The sequence below is a fragment of the Erinaceus europaeus genome, chromosome 14, assembly GCF_950295315.1.
Source record: "Erinaceus europaeus chromosome 14, mEriEur2.1, whole genome shotgun sequence".
Classification (NCBI taxonomy): domain Eukaryota; kingdom Metazoa; phylum Chordata; class Mammalia; order Eulipotyphla; family Erinaceidae; genus Erinaceus; species Erinaceus europaeus.
The window spans coordinates 32,136,958-32,164,090 of NC_080175.1; the positions used below are offsets into that span (position 1 = coordinate 32,136,958).

Consider the following 27,133-nt stretch of genomic DNA (forward strand, 5'->3'; position numbering starts at 1 on the left):
ACACTGTTCTCTGGCCTGGGTAAGGGGGGTTACTGCAGAGACCAGGACAACAGCATAAGCAGCTTGGAGCCTTTTTATTAACAATTCTCCATACACAGAGATCTTTTCATTTCCTCTCCAATATAAATAAAACACATAGAACTCAACTCTTGCCTCTTAGAAGGCCAAAGGAGCCCAGGGAAGGGGTATACCAAGGTTTGCCTAGTTCCCTAGAGATGGGCATTTACTGCCTGGGGAGAGGGAGGTACTTGGCTATGGAGCCTGGCTGGACTGGTGAGAGAACACTGGTCCTAGGTAGGCCCCTCATTTCCCCCATCTGCCTCCTGGGTACCTGCTCAGGGTATAGAAAGATCTCTGTCTCCTATGGATCCTTAGCCCAGGCAGTCCCTAACTCTTGGGAAGCATCCTAGGATAGGAGATGCCTCTCCATCCTCATCGTCCCAATTACTGTACAGAGTGTTCCCAGGAACCATGCAATAAATAAATAAATACTTCAAAAAGGCAGGGTGGCTCCAGGGAAGAAGGGTGCCTGAGCCTGCTCATGGCTTAGGGAGAAAGACACTGAGCCCCCAAGAGCTCAGAATGAACATGGACTTGTAGGAGAGAGGATGGGGGCCCAACAGCCTTAGCTCCCACTGAATCTTTCCTCCTGGAGTTCAGGTCCCAGGTCCATAGTACCCCCCTCCCCAGTCCCCAAGGGCCCAGGGATCCAGGACCAGCACTCTGCCTGCCTGATCTCATAGTCCTTGGGATGGAGAGCAGGGGAAGGGGCCTGCAGTTATAGACCAGAGGAGGGGTGCCTGAGGCTGGGCAGAGGAGGCCAAGTGATCTGAGTGACCAGCATCTACCCTCTGGAGCTGAGGACAGCAGGGCTTCATGTGGGCTGAGATTCTGCACAGAGGCTGAGGTCCTCTGAGCTGAAGGCCCCCTACTTTTCTCTGAATACTGAAGGACTTTGCCAGGCCCCCCTATAATGCATTTTCTTGGGGGCCGGGGGTGGGGATGGAAACATCAGCTCTATTTCTAGAAGCACTTTTGGTCTTGTTCAGCCTGGATGCTCCCTCTACAGGAAAGATCCTGATGCCTGGAAGGGCATTCAAGCAGCAGAGTGAGGGTGGCACTCCCAAGACCTTCTGCAAGCTCTTCTGAGGCCAGGGGGTTGGCCCAACATCCATCAGGGGCAGAATTTCTTTTTCCAGTCTTCTTGCATCTCCAGTCTCGGAATTCCAGAGCAAGGGAGATGCGCTGATACTCACAGAACATCAGTGACCAGGCCTGGCTCACTGCTGCCCTCTAGCTTATGTTCTCTGCTCAGCCCTGAGCCAACGGCCAGCCCAGGGCAGAGCAGGGCAGCCATGACAGGCCAAGGGCTCCTCTCCCCTCAGCATTTGAGAGCAGCCATCACCAGCCATCTGCAGGAGTGGGAAGCAGCTCCAGGACCCAGTTGGAGACAGCAAGGGCATGAAAGGGAAGCCTACTAGCATTTGGGCAACACTGGCCTGGCACATGCCACATGGGGCTAGGATACGGAGAGTGGGTGTCCTACTGGTTGATCCCAGGGACCGGCACCTGCCTGGCCCCTGGCCTCTCTTCTCACTTGCTCAAGGTCTGGTTACACGAGGCACACACAAACACAGTCTCTCGCTGGGCTTCAGGGGCTGAAAAGGAGGAAGAAGTTGGTAAGATGTTTGTTCTGCCCTTTGGCTACCAATTTCTAGAACCTCTTCTCTGGCCCACCCCACCCCCCTGCAGTCCACACAGACCACCCACCACCCAGCCTCACTGAGCCTGTGCACTAGCCTTGGCACCCCAGGACTCTGGTGGTGACTATGCCAACAGCAGGCCTCTCCCAGGTGTTGCATACATTAGAAATTATCCTGGCACTGGAAGAACAATTTCCAAATGATTTTCTAAATCAAATACCAGAAGAAAAATTTCCAAAATGTTTTAATGGTGATTATCTGTGGGTGGTAAGATTACAAGATTATTTTTCTTTTCTTTCTCCTTCTGTACAGTAATTGCCAAATCTTCTAGAATCAGCATGTGCTACTTGCATGATCAGAAGGATTTAGAAAACAAAAGTTCATTTAGCCCCAACACACCTCACAAAGCAGCAGGCAGGGCACGCACCCCTTGCTCTGGGGACAGGCGTGTGCACCCACCTCAAGAGCACATGGCCTGGGAGTAGGGCGGTAGCGCAGCGGGTTAAGTGCAAGGACCAGTTAGGATCCCGGTTCGAGCTCCCGGCTCCCCACCTGCAGGGGAGTCGCTTCACAGGCGGTGAAGCAGGTCTGCAGGGGTCTCTCTGTCTCCCTTCCTCTCTCTCTCCCCCTTCTCTCTCAATTTCTCTCTGTCTCTATCTAATAACAAAATACACACATACACACGCACACACACACACACACACACGGACAAGGGAGAGCCCATGGCAGACTATCCTCTCACAAACACTAAGAATTTTTTCTTCTTTTGCTGTTCTGCATTTTTTATTGTTTTGTCTACAGTGAGCATGTCAAGTTTTTGTAGAAGGAAAAAAAAATAATGACTTTCTCATTCTGTACAAAGTCTGAGTAAGGTTAGGGGAGAAGAATAAGAGCCAGGATGGTGGCTTCCTCTGGGGAAGGCAGGCGAGGCCCTGAGGAACCTCCGTGGTGTTGCTAGTGCTATTTTTTTAATTCAGTGAAGCAGTGTCCATTATTGTACTTTGGAATTCAGATACATTAGATACATTATCCTGCATGCACCAGGTACCTCAGGGTTTTGTTTGTTAAGGGGGCACAGAAGGGGCGTTCCTGCCAATCGAACCAGGATCCCAAGTTCCCTGACATCTCCCTACCCCTTGCTCCTTCCCCACGTGCAGCACTGTCTTAGATGAGGCAGGAAGCAGCCAAGCACTCCCGCCGGCCTGCCCCCAGCTGCCTGCAGTGCTCACCTGTGGCCCCCATGAAGGACTTGGGCACCTTGAAGGAGCAGCACCGAGAGCAAAAGCTGTTCCCACAGTTACTGCAGCTCCGCTGTAAACAAGAGCCAAGGTCAATATCAGACACATGTTCCCCCCTGGGGTTCCTGGAGGCCCCAGAGCTCCCTGCTTCTCTCCAGCCAATGCCACTCAAGGAGCCTGGGACTAGTGTCGAGGGACGGCTGGTGAAGGCAGGGATGCTAGGTTGGGTGGCGAGGATGCCTGCTTAACTGAGAAGCCTCCGACCCCATGTCAGTGTGAAGTCAGACTACTGAGGATGCCCCTATGTCTCATTCCCTGCCCCCCAAAGCCCTCCAGGAAACTCACCCTCTTCTTCAGCACTGAGAAGGTAGCCGAGCAGCCTGTGCAGGTCCCTGAGAAACAGAGGTCACAGCTCAGCCTTGACCCAGTCAGGGCCTCCCAACTGACCCACTCCCTGCCTCTTCTAACTGGGGATACTAGGGATGCCCACCCATGTCAACATCTCAGCTAGAAGCAGTGAGCAAGGAATCAACCTTCAGATTGGACCTAGGGGAGGCTCAAAGTAAGAAGACTCTACCAGGAAGTGACATCTCCACACCACACAGTGCTATCAGGGGGGTCCTGCCCTGTGCTCAGATCCTCCACATGCAGGAGCCACTGAAATCAAAGAGCATCCAGAGAATCCATTCCTAGAAATGACACCAAGCTTGGGGGGAACTGACAACAAACACTTCACAGAAACAGCAGCTGCAACAAACTCGTAAGACTCCTTAAGTGTCTCCTACAAATACTATACCCACAGGTAGAAGCACAAACACTTGCTCAAACACCAGATTTCAGCCTTCTGTGGGCTCCAGATCTGGGAGAGTGCTTGGAAGCAGACTTCTGAAAAGACATACAAAGCACAAGACAGGGCAGGGACCTGAACAGGCAGAGCCAGTAAGATCACCACACTCCCGATGATGACAGAGGAGTCCATGGAAGGGAGGAAGCAATGGCTACAAAAGAGAAGAAAAGATGTGAAGAAGAATCATTCTTCCAGAGACTAAGTCAAGGCAGCTAGGAGTGGGCTGTGCTTTCCTGCCATCTAGGCTGCCAGGAAAGTCAAAGGTGGGACAGGCAGACCCAATAGGACACAGTCTGATGAATGAAGGGAGTTCAGAGTTGAGTGAAGACAATCAAGTGGATGGAGGCAAGCCGAGATCTGAGGAGGCCTTCTACACTGGGCCTTCTGCAGGCTCCAGAAGCAAAAACAAACCCCCCAGGAGAGCCGTGAAGGCTCCAAGAACTGTTCCTGAAATACTGATTTGGTCCAGTGCTAAAAATATGCACATAGGCAAAGAGCAGTGACCCAGGGAAGAAAAAGGCAGGGGGTCCACAGAGGTGCTCCCAGCAAAAAGCTAGAGAAGCTGTAAGGCATGTGGGTCCAGAGGGAAGCTGAGTCAGGGTCCAGAAAAGCCTGAGCAGTAAGGCTGCTGAAGGAGTGTTCTATGATTTGAGGTCCAAAGGTCTCCTATGATCTGGTATGAACAATTAATATGCCTGCCAGGTTCAGAGCACCAGATCCCTCACACAAAGGCCCCAAAGCTATAGTGACAGTCACATGCAGTCCCCTCCTCTGTCCCACCAGAATCACTTGCACAGTTCTTGCTAAGGGAGACTTCCTAGGTTCAAGGAAAGGAGATGCTAGCTAGATCAAGAAGAAATCTGAAGAGGCCAGGTGGTGGTACACCTAATTAAGTGCACACAGCAGTTTGCAAGGACCTAGGTTCAAGCCCCCAGTCCTCACTTGCAGGGGGAAAGCTTCACATGGTAAAGCAGGTCTGCAGGTGTCTGTCTGTCTCCCTACTGCCCCTCTTCCCTCTAAATTGCTCTCTTCCTCTCAAATAAAATAAAGTAAAAGAAGGAGGAAGATAATAAGAAGAAACTTGACGCCAAAGTGTTTAAAGTTAATGCCGTTGCTATCAGTTAGCTCATGGCCTCCGCAGAGGTAAGAGAAGAGCACAGTGGAGGCCACTGACTGGTGGAGCCAAACCAGGAAACAGGCTGGTCCATGACTCAGCGCCTCCCATCAAGAATGTGGGTGAGAGTTAGCCCATCTCTGCCTCACCTTAGCAAAGGGGCAGGTTCTCAAACAGGGGAAAGGAGCAGCCCAAGACTGACACAAGGTCCATGTGCCAGGACCCCTGTCAACTGGGCTGACTGCCAGGACCAAAGACCCAAAAGCAGCTCACAGCGTCATGAGACAAGCATGGACCTAAGCACAGGCTCTGGATGCTGACATTGGCTCAGACGGGTGCATGAAGGCCTGTGCCCCTGTTACTTTATCATCTACCAACATCCCGTCTCCACTCTCAGCAAGGTCCTGACAGCATGTGACAGGGCACAGAGGCAGCAGAGCAGGGGGGAAGTCTAGGGCTGCACGGGGCCTGCCAGGGAGGGGTAGCAGTCACGGAGTGCCCGAGACAGGGTGCTCCTTCTCTCAGGTCAGAGAAGCTCCTGAGCAATACATTCTCACTCCTCTAGGGGTGCCCCCTTCATCCACTGACCCCCAAAGCAACTCACCTCACTTTACCTTGACCTGAGGGAGGTCAGACCCAGGAGAGAGATGCCGCACCTGCCCTCACAGCACAGAGCTGGGAGGGCAACACTCAGGGCAGGGACCGCAAGCTACCTTGACTGACACAGAACCCAAGCCAAGAGGCGCTTATGGAAAGGATTCTCTGTCACTGCTTTCCTGTGGGGACCTGGTGAGACCCGTACCCATCCTGATGGTGATTATCTGAACCCAAAGCCAAGTAGAACAGACAAAAACCCTGGGCACTCCTGATGCCAGGGCGAGTGTAGGGTGCTGAGTTAGAAAGAGCCTAGGAGCCAGATCAGATGGCCTGGACCTGAGTCACCACTCACTCGACTGTGCACTGGCTGAAGGCTTCTGGAAAATCAATCTTTTAACCTCTAAAGTTGGAATAGCCCCAGGGTCTCTACTTGAATGACACAGACAGAGAATGCCATTTGCCAGAGCAGGAATCTTAATTTTTGTGCACTATCACCTGAAACTTCTTGACGCTGGCTGCCTCTAAGAGCTGCTTGCTCCTGCCCTATCTATCCATGTCAGCACTACAAGAGACAGTGCTCAGGGCAGGGCCCTGCACATAGCACTACGGAGTCAACAGTCACCATAAACAGAAGACAGGGCTAGTGCATGATGTGAAATAAACAGCGATACAAGAAGGAAGGAAGGAAGGAAGGAATGAAGGAAGGAAGGAAAGAAGGAAGGGAAAGCCCAAGACCTCTGGTAATACCAGTTGAGCTCCACGGACAGTCGGGTGGTGCCATGGTATCTCTCCTCTCTAACTCTCCCTCCCGTACCCTACTCTTCCCTCCCACAAAAAAAAAAAAAAAAAAAAAAAAAAGAAGAAGAAATGAAAAGAAACTGGTCTGGGAAGGTAGCATCATGCACACACCAGATCATGGCACTGCACTGCCAAATAATCTGTAACAACTCTGGGGAATAAGAACTATTACCATCCTCCTTTTACAGAAGGGGAAACTGAGGTACAAGGAAGTGAAGTGATTTGCTCAAGGACACCCAGCAGAGCTACAATATATACCAGGGAGTCACCCTCTACTCTATTAGCCACTGAGCTACGATGCCTTCCATGGTGTCACCTAGTTCAGAGTTCTCTCGTCCTCTCTCTCTCTCCTTCTCCCTCCCCCTCTCCTGGAGTGATATTTCTGGAACTGAGCATCTTGGCTTCCTGAACACTGAAGCTCCACAGGACAAAGGGACAAGAAGGAACCCACATTCCGTAACACAGTGTTTACTACCCTCCCAGGACCCCAGGGCCATAGCTTCAGTTCACACACTTGTCACAGACCAGTACCCACAACCCCAAGACCCTGGCCCCCGTGGCACCCGTCCCCCATCCCCCGCTGTACCGAAGTTGTTGGTTGGGTAGCGTTTGCGAAGCCTCTCTGTGAGCCGCGACACCTTGCTGCGCAGCACCTCGTTCTTGCTCAGGAACCCATTGTCCTGCAGGACCAGTTCATCCTCTGCTGGGCACGGGGCACAGTCATCATCCTCCTGCGGGGACAGCTCCTTCTAGTCCTGCCCACCACTTAGCAGGGCTCCGGGACCTGCATGCTGAGGCACCCCAGCAGGGAGAACCCCAGGAGGCGGGAAACTGACCCGACAGCCTCCTGCCACCCAGCCCCTCCTCACCATGGCTCCCTCCTACTTACCAGCACCACTAAGTGGGTCTCCTGCCTCCCAAGGTGCAGAGAGAAAGGAGAGAAAACAGAAAGATAGCAAGGAAGAGGAAGCTGCTAAGAGGGGGGCAGGGAGACACAGAAGCCCTACTCTGAATTCTGCCTGCGCACACCCCAGAGGGTGACTCTAACAGAGGCTTCTATTAATAGGACCCCAACATCAAGTGAGTGAGAAAGCTGCCTGGGGAAAGCTCTGCACTGCTTTCCAACTGGATAAAGTTAATTTGGCGAGTCATGATTTTCATGAAAAGAACAAGAAAGGAAATATTCCTTATAATTTATTTTTTGGGAAACTTGTCTCACTTGACTTTGCATATTTTATAGCTACTGATGTGAACTGGATTATGACATAAAATGTATTTCTTGCTGCAGGGTTGCTACCGCAGTCCAGTGCCTACAATCATGTGAAGGCCTTAGAGCAATATTCAAACAGCTGAAACAGTAACACCAACATGGATGAGGCCAATGGGAGCGTGAAGATGACTGGGTGGGAATAAGGGTCCCATTAAGACACAGAAGACCCCCTATTATGTCTCATTTTCCACTTTAAAAATAGGCATAAGTAGAAATTATTTCATATATACCTAAAGTAGATTTCCTAGCTTTTTCCAAAATGGAGACTCCAAATAACATCTGCTACATTCTTACCTTTAGGTTCCTGATTATTAAACAATTTGTTCTGCTTTATATCTTAATGATTTTTAGCCACCAAGTTGCAGATGCTGCCATGATGCCAACCTGACTTCCCTTGGCAGATGACCCTACCAATGTGTCCTGGAACCCCACCTCCCCAGAGCCTTGCCCCACTAGGGAAAGAGAGAGACAGGCTAGGAGTGTGGATTGAGCAGCCAACACCCATGTCCAGTAGAGAAGCAATTATAGAAGCCAGACTTTCCACCTTCTGCATCCCATAATGATCCTGGGTCCATACTCCCAGAGGATAAAGAATAGGAAAGTTTCCAATGGAGGGATGGGATGTGAAACTGGTGGGAACTGTATGGAATTGTACCCCTCTTATCCAATGGACTTGTCAATCACAAATCAATAAAAAAAAAAATTTTAACTAAAAAAAGAAAAAAAATTACTCCATTATGTACTATAATATACTCCTATTTAAAAATAATAAGAGTATAAACGTACCAACACATGAGCCAGGATTCAGCTGAAGGGACAACAGGGGGTGATGAGAGAACAATTCTGAAAGAGACTGTCACTCCCCAGCTACACTGACCTTACAGGCACAGGGACCCCAGTGCTCCTGATTTTTCAGAGAAAGTGAAAATCCTGAATTTTCATTGAAATCTCCCCTACTTTTAGGAATTAACATAAAAAATAATTTTACATGCTTGCACGCCAAATAAGAATCTTCTGTAAACAGCACGGTCACACAGCTTAGACCTCTGTCTTACACTAGGAAGACTGTTTAATTTTCTCTGATACAGCACTTGGTCTTACAACTACTTTCTCCAATCTCCCCTCCCCATCTCCCAGAGGGATGACTTAGCAACCTCCTTCTGCAGCACAGCAGCCAAACACGGTACTGCCTCCTCCAAGTCTGCCTTCCCCACATCAAAGGTGCCAATCCCCATCTCCAGCCAAGGCGGCAACTGGTCCATTGCTCCTAGAGGCATTGTCTAGAGCCTTTCAGAGACATCCCTGCCTTGAGCACCAAGGATTCATGACTGGATGAGCAACAGCACCAGGGGAAGTTCAGGGTCACCCTTTCAACCAGTGAGTTCTAATTCAGAGCAAGTTTCAGCTTCTCTGTGGATATGAAGGAATTAGAAAATCCCAGGTTTGGAATGTGAGAAACTCCATGACTGCAAGACCACCCAAATTCTAGCCTGGTCAGTTGAGGGTGCTTGAAGAAGGCCACCCACCTCAATCGCATCTTTAAACTCCTCATCAGGCTCAGCCTCCTCGGCCTCCTCCACACTGCCTGGTGTGAGGTCCTGGAAAGAGAGAGAGAGAGGCTGTTACAGGAGAGAGAATGTAGCCCTGGGCCCAAAGGTTGAGACAAAAATCCAGTTTTCCCTTCAAATCCAGTATTCCCTTCAAATCCAGTATTCCCAGAAAAGATAGCATGACTTTAAGACAGAGGGATGCTACCAGAAGGGGCACTGGGACCTGGCAGGGACAGGGAGAAGAGACGGGCAATAGCTGTACGGCACAGTTGTTGAGACACAGGCTCCAGAACCACAGGGTCCGAGGCTGGGTCTGACCCTACCATTTCTGGGCAACTGTGTGCATTCACCTCTCCTCTGCAAATCAGGACATAGCTCTCAGGTACTATCTACACAACACTTGGAACAACGTGCAAAGGAAACAGTAAAGCAGAGCAGCTGCAGAGCCTGTTCCAGTGCCCCAGATGGTGGGGGTGACTCACCTCTGTAGGTGTGGACACGGGTGTGCTGTCTGGCAGAGCACTCTTCCCCCTAGCATCTGGTGGGGGTGGGCTTTCAGTGGTACTCTCTTCCTGCGTGGGGTTCATTCGTCGCTTCAGGGATGTCCTATACTCAGACACCACTACAGAGGGCAACAAGAAAAGGGCGGGAGGCAGAAACAGGCTGGAATGAGGAGCGTGCTGGGGGAACCCACTTCTGCAGCCGCCCAGCTTCCTTTAGTACCCCACTTTCTGCTGCAGGAAGAAGTCATCTCCTACCTCTGAAGACCTCACCTAATCTCAACCTCACAAACAAAACTGAGATGCTACCCCGTGAGACTGCTGGAGACTAAATGTAGTAAGTGGCTGATAAATTACACTTCTGTAATTAGTTACCCAGCCACAGGGAGGAAAGCAAATAGAGTAATCACCCAAATATATGTACAGGCCTGGGCTCCTGTGACTAAGGGCCTCTCTAGACTGCCTCCCTGCTTCAGTAGCCAGACAGCACATGGGGACTCTGGGGTCACATAGAGATGTGGCAGCAACTCCAGGTGGCTACGTCCTGGCGGGTGAATGGCAGCACTGGGAAAATATCCTCCCTCATCTCCCAGAAGTCACTGATTCATCGGCCTTGGGAAGGGAGAGGAAGCCCTACAGTAGGCGCCTAAAACTAAACCACCTCACAACACTAGCATGGTGCTGCCCCCTGGTGGAACGTATGCCACATGTGATCAGCAGCAAAGAGAGAGAGGGAGCCAACCCAGCCCTCAGCACAGGCCTGGCCCCACACCTGTCAGGCTCTGCAGAACTTACCTCGAAAGAACTCCACATTCCCCAGAAAAAGTGTGCTGTTTAAAAGGGCAAGGACCCAGCAGAGCGGCAGCAGATACAGCATGCAAACCGTGCCCAGCAGAGCCCCATAGAACCTAGATCAACAGAAAGCAATCAGGTTAGACATTCATAAGATCAGAAGGACACAGATTTTGAGCACACCCACAATGGGACCATCTAGGTGAGAAACTTCCCTGTGTACAGTTAATAACCTGACAATATCTAGCCTAACAAGCTGCAAGTAAAGTAAGGAGGGAGGATTTACAACTGGCAGTAAGTCACTGGGTGCTCACTGTTGGCAGTGAGGAAGATGTGACAGTGATCGAGGCAGGGGCCACATCAACAGTTTGAGTCCAACACTCATCACTCCTCAGGCTCTGAAGCCTAGGCTAAAACAGAATAGGACTATAATCCAGTTCTCTAAGCACTGTTTCCTTCACATGTCAAACAGTGCCTGCCTCACAAGGTTGCAATAAAGAATGAGATAAAATAATGGGAAGCCCCGAGCACGGTGACTGACACAAGGTGAAAACTAAATGAATATTACCTGTTATTTTTGTTCACATGTATTTAATAAGCATCAAAAAAATTCATTCCATGTAACCCAACTGTTCTGTTCTAGATTTTATTCTAAAAATAACATCCCCCCCCAATTAAAGCTAAACCATGATTCAAGAGGTGGTGTAGTGGATAAAGTATTAGGACTTTCAAGAATGAGGCCCTGAGTTCAATCCCCAGCATCACATGCACCATAGTGATGCTCTGGTTCTATCTCTCTCAACCTCTCTTCCTCTCTCTGATAAATAAATCTTGAAAAAAAATAAATAAATAAAGCTAATCCCATATAAATGTTCCCTACAGGGTTAGTAATAAAAAGAAGAAATGATTGTGTATTAAGAAAATGGTATGGGATGATCTCACTCTCAGGCAGAAGTTGAAAAACAAGAGCAGAAGAGAAAACACAAGTAGAACCTGAACTGGAGTTGGCGTATTGCACCAAAGTAAAAGACTCTGGGATGGGTGGGGGGGAGAGTACAGGCCCAAAAAGAATGACAGAGGACCTAGTAGGGGTTGTGTTGTTATGTGGAAAACTGAGAAATGTTATGCATGTACAAACTATTGTATTTACTATTGAATGTAAAACATTAGTCCCCCAATAAAGAAATTTTTTAAAAAAGAAAATGGTTCCATAAATTAGCCTACATTAATATCTACAGTAAATCATCTATATTGGAAATAGTTCCAAAGTTACACAACAAATACCATTTACATGAGAAAGAAAAAAATACCTCATATATCACACTATGAAGCTATAAATTCATAAAGTATACACATCTGAAAAATTGTAATTTAAACAGATCAGACTGGGGACAGTAGAGGACAGTAGCTCGGCTGGTAGAGGACTAGCCTGAGATTGCTGGTTCCATCCCCAATGTTACACATACCTGAGTGGCACTCTGACTTCTCTTGTCTCTCACATGAAACTCGGTCTGTATCTCATACAAACTAAATTTTAAAATACATGTATTTTAAAAATAAAAGAAAAAATAAACATGAGATTGGGATCGGGAGGGGCCTTCTCGAGGCTGCTGGCATTACTGGGGCTCAAGTCACAAATTCTTCAGGGCACTGGGGGTGGGCACTCACTGTGAAGATACAATGGGGTTCTCCCAGTGCAGTACACGGTAGGCAGCTTCACAGGTGCAACAAAGGCGGCTCAGGAAGGCCTCCAACTGGACCAGGCTGCAGACATGGGCGTAGGTGAGAAGCACGTCCTGCTCATTCAGTCACGTGATGTGACAGAACTCTTGGGCAGCAAAGCCAAGGCTTCACAGGTACGGCTGGCTGGGCCCAGACTATCTCTCCCCAAACTCAGTGGAGACAGAGAGGGTGAGAGAAACCACACACATTTCAGCCCCTATCTGGGAGCCCCTGCTGAAATGGACAGAGGGCAAAGGCTCCTGCTCTGGTCTCTTCCTCAAGATACTGAGCCAGCTACTTAAATTCCAGGGTTACTGTTTCCTCATCTAGAAAATGAGCAGCAGGTACCCACCTTACCAACAAACTGGAGCTATAAGGATACATGGAAGAATATAGATTAACATGTCTCCACCTGAACTATAGAGGAGACTCACCTGGAGAGTTGTTACAGTTTGTTTAGTTTGTTTTCTGCCACCAGAATTATCACTAAGGCTTGGTATTAGCACTGTAATTCCACTGCTCCCAGTGGCCATTTTTTCTTTTTCTTTTTTATATTTGTTTATTTTCCCTTTTGTTGCCCTTGTTTTTATTCTTGTTGTAGTTATTGTTGTTGTTGTTATTGATGTCATCGTTGTTGGATAGGAGAGAGAGAAATGGAGAGAGGAAGAGAAGGCAGAGAGGGGGGAGAAAAAGATAGACACCTGCAGACCAGCTTCACCACCTGTGAAGTGACTCCCCTGCAGGTGGGAAGCCGGGGGCTCAAACCAGGATCCTTACACAGGTCTTTGTGCTATGCGCCACCTGCGCTACCGCCCAACTCCCCCATTTTTTCTTTTTTTTTTTCCTTCATTCTATTTTCTATTGAATAGAACAGAGAGAAATTGAGAGAGGAAGGAGCAGAGAGGGAGAATTCAGGTCTCTGCACATGGCGACAACACACAGCTGTATTGTACACAGCCTACTGGGGTTATCATCATCTAAGTCATTGACCGAGATAACGTTAACTGATACATGACTAGACAGCCCATTGAGTAAAATTAAAATTTCATGTTCAGATAGAAGGAAGAAAAGAAAACTCTTTCTCATAAAGAATGCTAGCTCTTAATGAAAAATCACCTTCATGAACTCCATAGTAGTAAACTGATGAAGGCCCATCAAAGAATTTAAAAGTAGTGGGTCAATGTGTGAAGAGGAGAAAGGTATTTACATAGTCTCCCAAGTACTAACTCCAAAGGGCAAAACTATCATCTTGGTGACTCACCTGGCGGAGTGCATATGTTACAATTTCCCGACACCCAGGTTTGAGCACCTGGTCTCCCTTGTAGGGGGAAACCTTTGCAAGTAGTGAAGCTGTACTGCAGGTGTCTCTCTGCCTTTCTCCCTATCACCCCCTTCCCTCTTGATTTCTGGCTGTTTCTATCCAATAAATAAAGATAATTTAAAACAGAAAAACTGTCATCTTATAGAGACCTTAATCAAGTGATTCTGAGTGTCTCCTGTGAAAAGACAGACAGACTGACATCAGGTGTCTCCTGATGTGATACAACTTGTTACCCAGTCATATTCCTTCAAAACATGCATAACCTGAGTCTAGTCACCTGGAGCCAAACAACTCCATCTTGGGGGTATAGCTCAGGGGTAAAGCATTTGACTGCAAACAACCCCATCTCAGAGAAATTCTACAAAATCCTAGTCTTTCAACTAAAGCTAAAATCGTAACTTTAAAAGCTAAAAATAATAACTAATTCTACAAAATAAATTGTCCTACTAAAAATGTCAACTTCATGATAATCTAATAAAGAAAATATTATAGGTTACAGATGACTAAAGATAAACATAAACTAAACACAATATGATTTTAGATTAGATTTAGGATCAGAAGAAATTAACACTTAAAAAACCTCATTGATACCACTGGTAAAATTTGATTGGAACTATTGATATATATTAGATATAGTAATAATGTTAATGTCATCAGTAGCAAATTTTAAATTTATTTTATTTTTTTGCCTCCATGGTTATCACTGGGGCTTGGTGCTGGCACTACAAATCCATGGATCCTGGCAGCCATTTTTTTTTTTCCATTTTAGGACTGAGAGAAACTGAGAGAAGAGGGAGAGATAGAGGGAAAGAGACAGAGATACCTCCAGACCAACTTTGTCACTTGTTAAGTGTCACCCTGAAGGTGGGGAGCCAGGGGCTTGAACCTGGATCCCTGCATGGGTCCTTGTACTTAGTACTGTGTTCACTTAACTGGGTATGCCACTGCCTGCCCCCCCACTCAAATTTTCCAATTTTACTGTTAGGATGATGGAAACATAAGAAAAAAATCCTTGATGTTAGAAAGTGCAGACTTAAGTATTTAGGGTAAATAGGCAGATGCTTGCAACTTTCTTTCTTTTTTTTAAAATTTTTTAAATATTTATTTATTCTTTTGTTGCCCTTGTTTTATTGTTGTAGTTATTACTGTTGTTGTTACTGATGTCGTCGTTGCTGGATAGGACAGAGAGAAATGGAGAGAGGAGGGGAAGACAGAGAGGGGGAGAGAAAGATAAATACCTGCAGACCTGCTTCACCACTTGTGAAACAATTCCCCTGCAGGTGGGGAGCCGGGGGCTCAAACCGGAATCCTTATGCTGGTCCTTGCACTTTGCGCTTAACCTGCTGCACTACCGCCCGACTCCCTCAACTTACTTTCAAATGGCCTAGAATGTAAAACTATTATCAGTGTGTAGACATAAGTCAGTACAGAAAATGTAATAATTGTTTGATCTAATTAAAGGGTTTGTGGGAGGTCTTTGTATTAGTCTGGCACTCATTCTGTAAGTTCAAAGTCATTTCAAAAAGTTTTTATTGTTGATTTTTTTTGGAGGTTTTAATAAATTTATTTGAAAATGAACTTCTGTGAAAACAACACATTGGGGAGTTGGGCGGTAGCTCAGCGGATTAAGCGCATGTGGCGCAAAGTGCAAGAACCAGCATAAGGATCCCAGTTCGAGCCCCAGCTCCCCACCTGCAGGGGGGTCACTTCACAAGCAGTGAAGCAGGTCTGCAGGTGTCTTTCTCTCCCCCTCTGTCTTCCCCTCCTCTCTCCATTTCTCTCTGTCCTATCCAACAAAGATGACATCAATAACTACAACAATAAAAAAAAAAAAAAGGGCAACAAAAGGGAATAAAAAAAAAAAAAGAAAACAACACATTGAAGAGTCCTAGGTCTTCTTTCAACTAAAGACTTGCACACACGGCTCCCCAGGTGAGCGCAGAGGCAGTGGTACATGCAGTAGATTGTTGATTTTTAAGCCACAGATATGTAAGCATCACTCCAGGTAACTGACTCAGAACTGCTAGGGTGGGGCCCAGGCCTCTGTTTAAGATGTTTTTGTTGAAGCTCTACAGATGGCTGGCTGTGCTGTCTGGGACAGATGAGAAGCCCTGCTATAACATCTAGAGAGCAGGGTGGGTTCAAAGGGCTCAGTGAATGCCAGATGCCACTAAGTCCCCACAGTTAATATTATTCTGAATATTAAGATGCTAAAATCTTAAGATTACTCCTCAGAAATACCAAAGCTGTCACATATAGTAAATGGAAGAGCCAGGATTTGAACCCAGGCAGTGTCCCATGCATATGTCTAGACCCTAACCTAGGGACATCAACAACAACAATAACTACAACAACCCCTCAGTAGAAAGAAAACAAGCAGTGAATCTACATCAAGAGTCTCAACCCAGCTCGGTCATCTTCAAGTTCTGTAAGCCAGTGCCCTCATCCACAAATGGAGGTTATTAATAGCAGTTACCTCCCAGAACTACTAAAAAAGGTAAAAGGAAGTAGCAGTTGTGGTTTGCCTAATACAATGCCCACATTGCACAAAGCAAGCTCTCAGTGCAGTGGCTGTTGTTACGCTGCCTCCTGGGCCCTTTCCCTTCCATACTCACAAGCTCTTCACCTCTGCCACGGCTTCAGGGCGAGACAGACGTACTCTCTGTAGGTCCTCCTGCCTCACGCTGTGATATTTTCTCCGCATCAGCTCTGACTCAGGCAGCCGTGTCCGGCAAACCTCCTGAAGGTAGCCCAGCAGTGCAGGCACTGAGATCACCAGGGCGCCCACTGAGTACCAGGCACCTGTGGGGCCAGCAACACTACAGGTGAACAGGCAGCAAGGGCTGGAGAGTCTGCCCACCCAGATGTCTTCAGACTCACCGTCTGGACTCCTCCAGGGCTCTGCCCGAGAGGCCTGCCCCCATCACCCATTCAAACAGTATCTCCTCCTCACTCTCCAACCCCCTTAACCCAGAACTTATCATCACATGGCATATTACAGGTACAGTCACGGTCTCCTCTGTGCAAGTGTATTCTTCAGAACTGGGACTTTAGCATCGCTGTCAGCCAAACCCATGTTTTAATATAACAAAACCTATGCTAGCACTCAGTAGGTGGCTCGTGCCTGAAATCTGATCCCCGGGCACTCCCTATGGACAGGGAATCTGACCTTTGGGCCAGTGAGGCAGACTAGAACCCTTTTCTCTGGCTCTTAGGACACCACAGACCACTGGGGATTGAGAAATGGTGAGACTGAGATAAAACGCAAAAGAACTTCTTTCATGTGCCATGGCACCCCCAAAGTAGCTGACAGAGCACTGGGTGCAGGGTGAATATTTGCTAAATATCCGCCATGTGAACTGATGCACTTTAGAATCACATTTAGAAAATCTAACTGCGGGAGTCGGGCAGTAGTGCAGCAGGTTAAGCACACGTGGCGCAAAGTGCAAGGATCAGCGTAAGGATCTCAGTTCGAGCCCCCGGCTCCCCACCTGCAGGGGAGTCTCTTCACAGGTGATGAAGCAGCTCTGTAGGTGTCTATCTTTCTCTCCCCGTCTTCCCCTCCTCTTTCCATCTCTCTGTCTTATTCAACAATGACGACATCAATAACAATAACTACAACAATAAAAAAAAAGGACAACAAAAGGGAATAAATAAATAAATAAATATTAAAAAAAGAAGAAAATATAACCGCTTGGGAAGGATATGAGTTTAAGTTGGCAAAAGAAAAATCCTACTGGAAGCTGGGTGGTAGCGCAGCGGGTAAAGCGCAGGTGGCGCAAAGCACAAGGACTGATTAAAGATCCCGGTTCAAGCCCCCGGCTCCCCACCTGCAGGGGAGTTGCTTCACAAGCGGTGAAGTAGGTCTGTAGGTATCTGACTTTCTCTCCCCTGTTTTCCCCTCTTCTCTCCATTTCTCTCTGTCCTATCCAACAACAATAACTACAACAATAAAAAAAAAGGGCAACAAAAGGGAATAAATAAATAAAAGAAAAAAAAAGAAAAATCCTACTAAGAAACAGAAGGTGCTATTTCATGAAAGTTGTGTTATTTTCAACCCAATGAATCCATATCTCCATAGGAAACAAAGGAGATTGAGAAGTGAATCAAATAGCCGTATGCACACGAGTAAGGGATCCAGCTGGTCAGGACACTTTTCCCAAGCCCTGCATTCATTTCCCCTCAGGGGCTTAGCTTTATTTGCAGCCATCTGCTATTACCAACCAGGGGAAGGGCTGGGTGACAGTATTCCCTGTCATAAAAAGTCTACAAGAGACCTTTTCCATGGGACTCCTACAGCTGACCATCTGACCATATCTACCTCAAAGGTTTCATACACAAAACCCTCGCTGCTGGTGACTCCCTGTTGGGTTTATTTGCTGAGCCAGAAAAATAAACAGGCTAGCAAAAATCCTTTTTTCTTTTCTTTTCTTCACCAGAGTACTTATTGCTCAACTGTGGCTTATGGTGATGCGGGAGGAGATTGAACCTTAGGAAAAAATCCCTTATTAGCTCATTCTTCTGGTACCCTCACACTCCCATATGATCCGAGTCAATTTGAAAAAAGAAAAAAGGAAAAAAAGTTGATTATATCAATAAACAAGAAGAAAACAATAACAGATACCCTGCAATACTGCTTACTCAGCCAGGAACTGTGCTGTGTTAGACACAGATTATCTCATCTTTACAACTACCCTCTAAAGACAGTTATTATCTTCCTTTAGAGAAGAGGAAAATTTAGCCTGAGCAGACAGATTAAGAACCTGCTTGAGAGGACCAGTGAGGTACCAGCCTGTCAGAGTATCAACATGTATGCCTGAGGCCCTAGAGACCACAGGTTCAACCTCTGGCACCGATCTATGCCAAAGCTGAGTAGTGCTCTAGTGTGTGCACACCCTCCCTCTCTCTCTCATAATTAAAAAGAAAAACATGTCCAGGGTCACACCAGCAGTCTAGCCAGAATTCCAGGCCAGAGGACCCATGTTCTGCTGAAGTAAACACAGAGGGAGGCTTGTAGGGCAAGAACAGCAGCTTCTTCACACTGGGCTGCTTATTGAATTTCCTCCGCAACCATCACAAAGCACCCCTGGCCCCTGGAAGCAGTTCTTACCTTCATTCAATGTGAGGAACAAAATGTTGAGGCCAAGGCAGGTCAGCAAGGAGCACAAAGGCATCTGCCACCTGCAACACAAAGAGTCTGGTCACTAAAGACAACCACTGCTCCTGTGGATTGTGCATACACACACACATGAATGCTCACGCACACACACACACAAACAGTCAAAACCAGGAGCAAGAGCAGGGTGTGTGAAATGCCAGTGGGTGAAAAGCAGTTCTCTCACTCCATCAAGTGACTGGGAGAGAAGTTAAGGTCACACATTAAGCTGTGGGGTGTGAAAGGTCATTCATTTCCTTAGAAATAAAAGACCCATAGAGAACTAAGTCTAAATAAAGGAAAAACGATTTATAGCCTATGTAGTAGGAAACCCAGTTAATACTGTTTAATCTGTTTTGTAAAGTTCTACTCTCTTTAAAAGGTAACGATGACATACTTTCTTCTTTATAGTTTTTACTTTTATCATTTCATAAAAACATATCCACTGCATAAGATTCATCTAATAAGTAACTGAAAAGAACCAAATGTGGAGGATTTTACACCATTTGTAACGTTCTCTTTTTTTTTATTTCTGTAATTTTCAGAGATTGAGTTATTTTATAAACTTGGCAAGAAAAAAAAAAAGATGAGGATGATGAAGCCAGTAAGAACAGTTTACTGTTCTCTCAGTAAACATGCCATTAGTTGAACTGGAAACAAACCCCATCCCCATAACGACTAATGGCACCCTATCCCCCAAAAGAGAAGAAACTTGGGTCGTTTAGGACAAGGAAATATATCTGCCCTAGTGCCTGATAATGGTGATTTAAGAATGGGGAAAGAAAAAGAGAGTAATAAAAGCACTATACATACGTTCTAAAGAACAGGGTTAATTAGGATCCACCAGCATATCAGATTTCAGGCTCAGGGGGAAAAAAAAACTAGTATAGCCACTGGCCCTTTGGAATATAACTAAAATAGGCCTACTAGCTATCTACAAAACATAGATCCCATCCTAACTCTTCATCTGCACTACTCCAGCCTTTAGGTTCATGATTAGTCAACAACTTGTTTGGCTTTGTATGTTAACTCTCTTTGCAGCCACCAGGTTCCAGATGCTACCACAATGCCAACCAGACTTCCCTGGACAGACAACCCCACCAATATGTCCTGGAGCCCCGCCCACTAGGGAAAGAGAGAGAGAGGCTGGGAGTATGGATCGACCTGTCAAACCCATGTTCAGCAGGGAAGCAATTACAGAAGCCAGACCTTCCACCTTCTGCATCCCACAATGGCTTTGGGTCCATACTCCCAGAGGGTTAAAGAATAGGAAAGCTATAGGGGAACGGGACGAAATATGGAGTTCTGGTGGTGGGAACTGTGTGGAGTTGTACCCCTCTTATCCTATGGTTTTGTCAGTGTTTCCTTTTTATAAAATAAATAAATAAATAAAGATGAACCACAGAGAAAGACAAATATTGGGATGTCGGAAAAGTCATGACTTATTTTTCTATGTTTTTTAAAAATTAATTTTATTTTTTTTCCATTTTGTTGCCCTTGTTTATCATCATCGTTCTTGTTGGATAGGACAGAGAGAAATGGAGAGAGAAAGGGTAGACAGAGAGGAGGAGAGAAAGACACCTGCAGACCTGTGAAGTGGCTCCCTCTGCAGGTGGGGAGCCGGGGGCTCGAGCTGGGATCCTTACACCTGGTGCCATGTGCGCTTAACCCACTGTGCTACCACCTGGCTCCCTTTCTATGTTTTTCTATGCAAAAATGCATCATTGGTAAAAACCCAACAAAAGAATAAACAGGCAAATTGTTGGAAACAATATATTCTGAACTTAAATACATTTCTTTTGCCCTAATCAAGGTATTTCACAGTAACTATATGAGGTTAAATAATCGACGTGCTTTTTTTCTTTTTAACAGAAGTTATAAATGAGGCCAAACAGCTCACTGAGTAGGGCACCCGCCTTATCAGGCCTGCAGCCACAGTTAAGGCCTGGCATCACATGGGAAGATAAGACGGCACAGTGAGAAGCTCCAGTGGCATGGTATTTCTCTGGCTCTTGTATATATGAATGAAACATGGACCCAATGCCGTGAAACAATGAATGCATGAGGCTCCGGCAACACCAAAAATGAAAGTTGTGAATAATGGAATAAAATGATTTCTGCCTTTCTCTTAAAATTCAACACACTCACAACCCTAATTAGGTTTCAAAACCATCTAGAGACAGCTACTAGAAGAAAAGCAGATTAAAAATCAAGTCTGAAGCCAATCTCACTTTAGAAATAAAAACATCACACAATTGCTTTCATCTTAAAGCTTCTCCCACTTGTCTTTACCAGCATTTACATTGTGGAAAGCTTACCTAGGGGTGCAGATGGCCTCAGAGGAGAGGAGTCTTTAAAAATCTACCACAGCTCTAGGCTTCAGACCTCATAACCAAAGCTCAAGATTACGTCCCTCCTCAAAGTCAAATCCTCTTTACTAAGAAAAGGACCATCAAACTCGCAGACTGATCTGACAGCCACTTTGACAAACCAGTGCACCCTCTCCCAGTGGTGCAGAGACCACAAACGCCTGGGGACTTGCAAAGACCACTGCTGCTTCTTCAGTAGCTTTAATCAATCCCACCACATTCTCAGACTCCTAATTTCATAAAATGGAAAAAAAGGGGGTAGTGCACCTGAGTTCAAGCCCCAGATCCCCACCTACAGGAGGAAAGTTTCAGGAGTGGTGAAGCAGGGCTACAGGTGTCTCTCTGTCTCCCATTCTATCACCCCCTTCCCTCTCATTTTTTTCTCTGTCTCTATCAAATAAATAAAGATAATATGAAAAAATATTTTTTAAAAATCCTAAGTAGTGTCAAGAAGCACCAAAAGACTCATGGTAGAAAAGAAGAGCAATGTGGTTTGGGAGGTGGCGCAGTGAAAAAGCTTTGGACTCTCAAGCAGGAGCTCCTGAGTTCGATCTCCAGCAGTACATATGTGCCAGAGTGATGTCTGGTCCTTTCTCCTCCTATCTTTCTCATAAATAAATAAATAAAACATTAAAAAAAATGAAGAGCAAGCTATTTTTAATGTTTATGCTCAGCCACAAAAGCAACACACACACACACACACACACCAGAAAGCACCCCCTTCCCTAAGGAACACAAAGTTTATTTTAGCTAGCTGATTGTGATGGGATTATGAGACCTTCCTCATATAATCTCCCTATTTTCTATTGTAATCTAACAGAGTGATTCGTAAAGATCCTAACTTTGAGAATAGCAACTAATTCAACTCTAGGAATAATGAAAGGCATCATAGAGCAAACAAGAAAAATGTAAGGCTTTCAACAGTTAAAAAATATATTTCCCACTATTTCTAGACCAAGGTAAAAATGAATACCCAGTAACAAGACAACTTAAGAGGTGAACCCAGCCTCATCCCTATCTCTCCTGGGTATCTTAGGGGGCTGAAGTTCTTTATGAGGACCTTAAGTAAACTAGATCCTTCTCCCCCAGAAATATACACACATACACATATGCATAAGCTGTTGCAGACTTGTTGACTCCTATAGCTCTCTTCACAGGTTCCAGATTAAGCATATCTGTCCTGGGTGACTGGCTAAACAAGTTATGGAACATATACTTCATAGAATACTACTGTGCAATCAAAAAAAGACATTATGTGTCCTTTTGGTCAAAATGGATGGTACTGGAGGTGATTATGCTTAATGAACTAAGTAAAGAGCTGAAAGACACAACTATGAGATGATTTACTCATGTGGAATCTAGAAAACTCATACACATGAACGTACATAAAAGGGAGGAAGGAAGGAAGGAAGGAAGGAAGGGAGGAAGGAAGGAAGGAAGGGAAAGAAAGAGCAAAAGCCTGTCCTTGAAGACAATCAAGCTTTATACAACTCCAAATGCAGTACTATAATAGGAATTCATGGCCTTAAAATTTTTTTTTAAATTTTAAAATTAAAAAAAAATTTTTTTTGTTTACATATAATACAACCTTTAAACCTAACTTCTAGTTTGCAACATGAGGAAACAACCAGACAAACCCAGGTAGGAAATTCATCAGAACAGTCAGCTGAGTCTTATTAGCAAATCAGTGTCATGCAATAAGAGACCATTTCAGACTGAAAAAGACTTAAGGGGCATTTTAATCATATAAAATGCATAGTCCTGGATTGGAATCTGATTTAACCAAAACTGTTATAAATGCCCTTCTTGAGACAACTGAGGAAATCTGAATATGAACTAAGTATAGAATGGCATCAAAGAATTCTGTTTTTGTTTTTTTTCAAGTAATAAGAATTTGAGAATTTCTGGTAACTTGGCAATTATCATGTCCCTTGATTTTACTGAGTATTATTTTACTTAGTGAAAAAAGTCATTTATAGACAAACTGAAGTAGCTAAGGAGTGGAATAGCACTTATTTGCAATTTAATTGTCTTTTTAATTTTAACCAGAGCTCTGCTCAGCTCTGGCTTACGTGGGTGTTGAACCAGGGACTTCAGAGCCTCAGTCATGAAAGTTTTTTGTATTACCATTATGCCACCTCTCCTTCCTTATGTCTGTAATTTCAAATCAGAAACAAAGTGAGCAGGGCCATGGAGAGAGCACAGCAGTTGTGTACCATCTCTTCATGCCTAAGGTCCCAAAGGCCCCGGACTCAATCCCCAGCAATACTTATGAGCCAGTGCTGGGCAGTGCTCTGGTATCTTTCTCTCTCATCAAATAATTAAATCTTAAAGAGAGTGCAGTAAAATAGAAAAAAGAAAATTATAGAGAATGAAAACAAAAAACAAAACACAGTAACAGATTTGGAGATGCATAACTCTAAAGCAACATTTGTTAATGTATTACCTGTTTGTTCACAGGTATTTTTATTTCTTTAACTTATGCTCAAAATTAGATCCTAATTTTATTAATTTAATATTTATTAATATCTTAATACTGGGAATGTGTGTGGGGGGGGTGGACACCTGCTCTTAGAAGGCAGTGTTTAAAGCGAACTAGCTACCCTGATATATGAACTTACTTAATCATGAAGAAACCCAGGTTTCATGAAAGGCCTGGGTTCTAAGAGACTGAGACACAGGGTGTAAGTGGTATAAGCAAAAGCCTGTGGACCTCCCAGAACCGCTCCTCACTAAAGCTGAACTGACAGCCCAGTCCCTTACAAAAAAAGCAAGGTAAGTCAGAGCAAGTCTACAAAATCCATACCTGAGTAAGTACCGGACACCATCACCCGCATCCTTTAGGGGTTCCAAGTAGATCTCCAGCCGTTTGTAGGACAGAACTAAGTTGAAGAGATCAAATGCAGGCGACTTGGTTGGGGCAGGTGGAGACTCTGGGGGAGCCTCGGGCATCACGCTGGGGCTCACCTCAGGCCCACTCCCCTCTCGCTCTGAGTTCTGCATCCTGTAACCACAATTTCTAATGTTTACACTGCACTTCCAATTCCCAAAACACTAATACCTGAGTTATTTCAGGTGGTACCTGTAACAAACCTGGGAGGCAGGCAGGCCGGCCTCCAAGGGGGAATGCTCACTTCACAGGGGAGGAAAATGGACTGCCCAGATATAGACTCCTATACTTTGACTCTCCATCTAATAATGGTCTATCTCTCACAAACTGTAAACTATGCGACCAGGCACATCCATTGTTGCTGAGGGGCAGGCAGCCTGGGGTCTCCAGAAATGAAGCCCTGAAGTATTTTCTCCCACTCTTTATTCATCATTTATCTACCAAGTCCTCATTGTAGAGGTCTAGCCAAGGCCCCCAGTCCGGACTGGGAGGCCATCCTCAACCTTCCCAAAGCATTTATCACACCAAAGTAAAGCTTGCATATTAGCTGGCCTTCCCCCTTTAACTTTGAGACCAAAGACTGTCTTCTGTTCACCACTGTTTCTGCACACTGTGGGCACACAACATGGAATGTATACATGAACTGCCCAACTTTTAGGTTCCCTCTGCTTTCTCCTGTCCCGACCCACCCTCTAAACCTCCCTCAGGAGTTTCCTGCACCCTCTCTGACCACCAGCCACTTCTCATCCTGGAACCCCACCAAACAAACATCACCTTCCAAAGCCCTTCATTCCCACCTCCCCTGGCAGATGGGGAGAGTCAGAGCAATGCTCTTCCGCTTCCTAATTTCAAGGTCCTACCCTAAAAGCTTAGCCAAAATGACGGACATCACCTCCGTGCACAGCAACATAGACAAGATCACGCAAAAGGCTGCGACCCGATGGGGAAGGGGTGTCGGGAACCTGTGACCAAGGGGCCACAATGAGCCCCAAATCCCCGAGGGCGGAGGTGGTGTAAAAGGACGCAGGATGGACATGCAGTAGGTGGCCAGAAAGGGGTGAAGTGGGTCATGGCCTGCAGGGGCTTGGACCCCAATTCTGCAACCCAGGGAATCTGCCAGGCCGTGCGGGCCCCGTTCGGAAAGGCTACGACCTGGGGTGGGACGCAGTGGCACCTCATCGACGGAGGCGACAGGGCAGCCAGGGGGCACAGAAAGGGTCACTGGACCCCGAAGCGTTCCCTCAGGCCCTCCCCCACACCGACAACACGCCTTTGCGCAGGGTAGTTCAGAAGTCCGGGTCCGAGAAGATCCTGTACCTCCAGGCCGCCACTGCTTCCGTGACGCTTATGGCTCCTCCGCCGCGCACTCGTGACGTCACCGCGTCTGCGCCGCCCCCGCGCCGCCCGGCTCCAGCTCCGCCCGCTCTAGGCGGCCCTGTGGACACTGCGCTTGCGCACCTTTCCATCATCTCCGCTAATCCTAGTTAACTGGGTAGATAAGAGCACATTTGCAAAATCCTGCAGAGTCCTGACAGCAAGGTCCTGGAGACCCTGTATCTGCTTGTCCCCAGTCTCGCTCTGTGCAATTCCAATAGGGAACAGTTGGAGAGAAGCTAGCCAAACGATCTGTGTTGAATCTTAAACTTTTTTTTTTCCACCAGAGCACTGCTCAGCCCTGGTTTATGGTGGTACAGAGGACTGAACCTGGGACTTTGGAGCCTTAGGCATGAGAGGCTCTTTCCATAACCATTATGCTAGCACTCTCTGTTGCATTTAACACTTTACTTTCTGCCCCGGGAACCCATGAACGAAAGGAGTCTTAGCCTGTGTAAGGATAGCTAACAGAGGAGGCTACTTCTAGAAGTGTTTCCTGAGGACTCACTGTGCAAGCTTTTCCCGACTTTATATACTTCTTTTAAAAAATTATTTATTGGGAGTCGGGCTGTAGTACAGCGGGCTAAGCGCAGGTGGCGCAAAGCACAAAGACCGGCATAAGGATCCCGATTCGAACCCCGGCTCCCCACCTGCAGGGGCGTCGCTTCACAGGCGGTGAAGCAGGTCTGCAGGTGTCTATCTCTCTCCTCCTCTCTGTCTTCCCCTCCCTCTCTCCATTTCTCTCTGTCCTATCCAACAACAACAACAACAATAATAACTACAACAATAAAACAACAAGGGCAACAAAAGAGAAAAAATAAATAAAATAAATATAAAAAAATTAAAAAAAATTATTTATTAATGAGAAATATAGGAGAGAGGGAAAGAACCAGACATCACTCTGGTACATATGCTACCGGGGATTGAACTCGGGGACCTCATGCTTGAGAGTCTAATGCTTTATCCACTGTACCATCTTCCGGACCACCTTTGTCTACTTCTTACCACCACTTTGCTCAGTCATCCGCCCTTAAAGTGTCTGCATCCTGTGTTTTCTCATTAATGATAACAATAGCTCTTTTATGATGGCTTGCCAGGTCCCAGACACCTGACTGAACTCTCTGTAGGCACTCTCTTGTCTAACCCTTTTCAAACAAATCTCTTAGGGTTGTCGCTATTCTACAGATGAGGAATATGTGGCTGGTGGAAGAACTTGATCATCGTCACTCAATTTGCAACTGAGAACTGGGGTCTGACATTTGACACCTGTGCCCCCAACCATATCACCATTTATTTACCTTAGTTTGCATTTTCTGACCTCATCCCACCACCACCCTCCCTCTCCCCTTTAGGATTAATTTCCCTTCTTAACTTCCTCTCAACCGAACCTCGCCATGGTTGCCTTCAAAATGTGCTCTGAACTCTGATCTTGTTTTGCATATACCTTGAGTTACGGTAGGACCTCACTGGCATCTTTTCACTTCAATCCAAAACCAACCCGTTCATTTGAGCAGGAGTCTAATCTCCTGCCCCAGGTAGACTAATCACTTCCCTCTCCAAACAGCCAGAATGTAGACAGATCCAAAACTCACAGACCTAAACTATGTTCAGTGATCTCCCTCGTTATTAGAGAAATGGGCTTGACTTTGTGGCTGAGCCAAGTTAATGAGCTTGCTGGTCTCTGCCCCTCCTCATTAGGGACATAGAAACTGAAGATTGTTTACCTGCCATATCTTAACTACCTGAAACTCCACCCTCAGTATTTCACTCAAGCAATGTTTCAGTTTCTTTTCATTTCCTCTTCTTTATGTCTTCCTGGTCCACTAGCCTCAAGCTAACCATGCCTAGCAGTTTTATCAGTTCTCCCCTTTGACAACGTTAGAATTAAGGGAT

The 27,133-nt window shown here is 46.2% G+C and overlaps 1 protein-coding gene across 5 annotated transcripts; it reads right to left on the reverse strand.

Moving 5' to 3' along the window:
• Window positions 1-55: 55 nt before the first annotated feature.
• On the reverse strand, window positions 56-25,268 carry ZFYVE27 (zinc finger FYVE-type containing 27). 5 transcript variants are annotated; one of them, XM_007534142.3, is made up of 13 exons: window positions 25,137-25,268; window positions 23,783-23,980; window positions 18,563-18,633; window positions 16,068-16,254; window positions 12,078-12,173; window positions 10,413-10,525; window positions 9,600-9,739; window positions 9,094-9,165; window positions 7,187-7,207; window positions 6,884-7,028; window positions 3,287-3,333; window positions 2,933-3,014; window positions 56-1,658 (listed from the first exon to the last, which is right to left on the reverse strand). In XM_007534142.3, exons 2-13 carry the CDS (start codon window positions 23,977-23,979, stop codon window positions 1,594-1,596), a joined length of 1,236 nt encoding a protein of 411 aa, XP_007534204.1. In that variant the 5' UTR covers window position 23,980; window positions 25,137-25,268; the 3' UTR covers window positions 56-1,593. The 5 variants fall into 5 exon arrangements, with proteins under 5 accessions (XP_007534204.1, XP_060027510.1, XP_007534205.1 ...); XM_060171527.1 differs by lacking the exon at window positions 12,078-12,173; XM_007534143.3 differs by lacking the exon at window positions 7,187-7,207.
• Between the last annotated feature and the right edge of the window lie 1,865 nt (window positions 25,269-27,133).

Bases quoted from the DNA above. Each gene is read 5' to 3' on its own strand.
- ZFYVE27 (XM_007534142.3), bottom strand. From the start codon at position 23,979: ATGCAGAACTCAGAGCGAGAGGGGAGTGGGCCTGAGGTGAGCCCCAGC. The intron at 9,740-10,412 runs GTAAGTTCTGCA...TGCCCTCTGTAG, and splicing joins GAATGTGGAGTTCTTTCGAG to TGGTGTCTGAGTATAGGACA. The intron at 1,659-2,932 runs GTGAGCACTGCA...CCTCCTTTTCAG, and splicing joins GTCCTTCATGGGGGCCACAG to CCCCTGAAGCCCAGCGAGAG.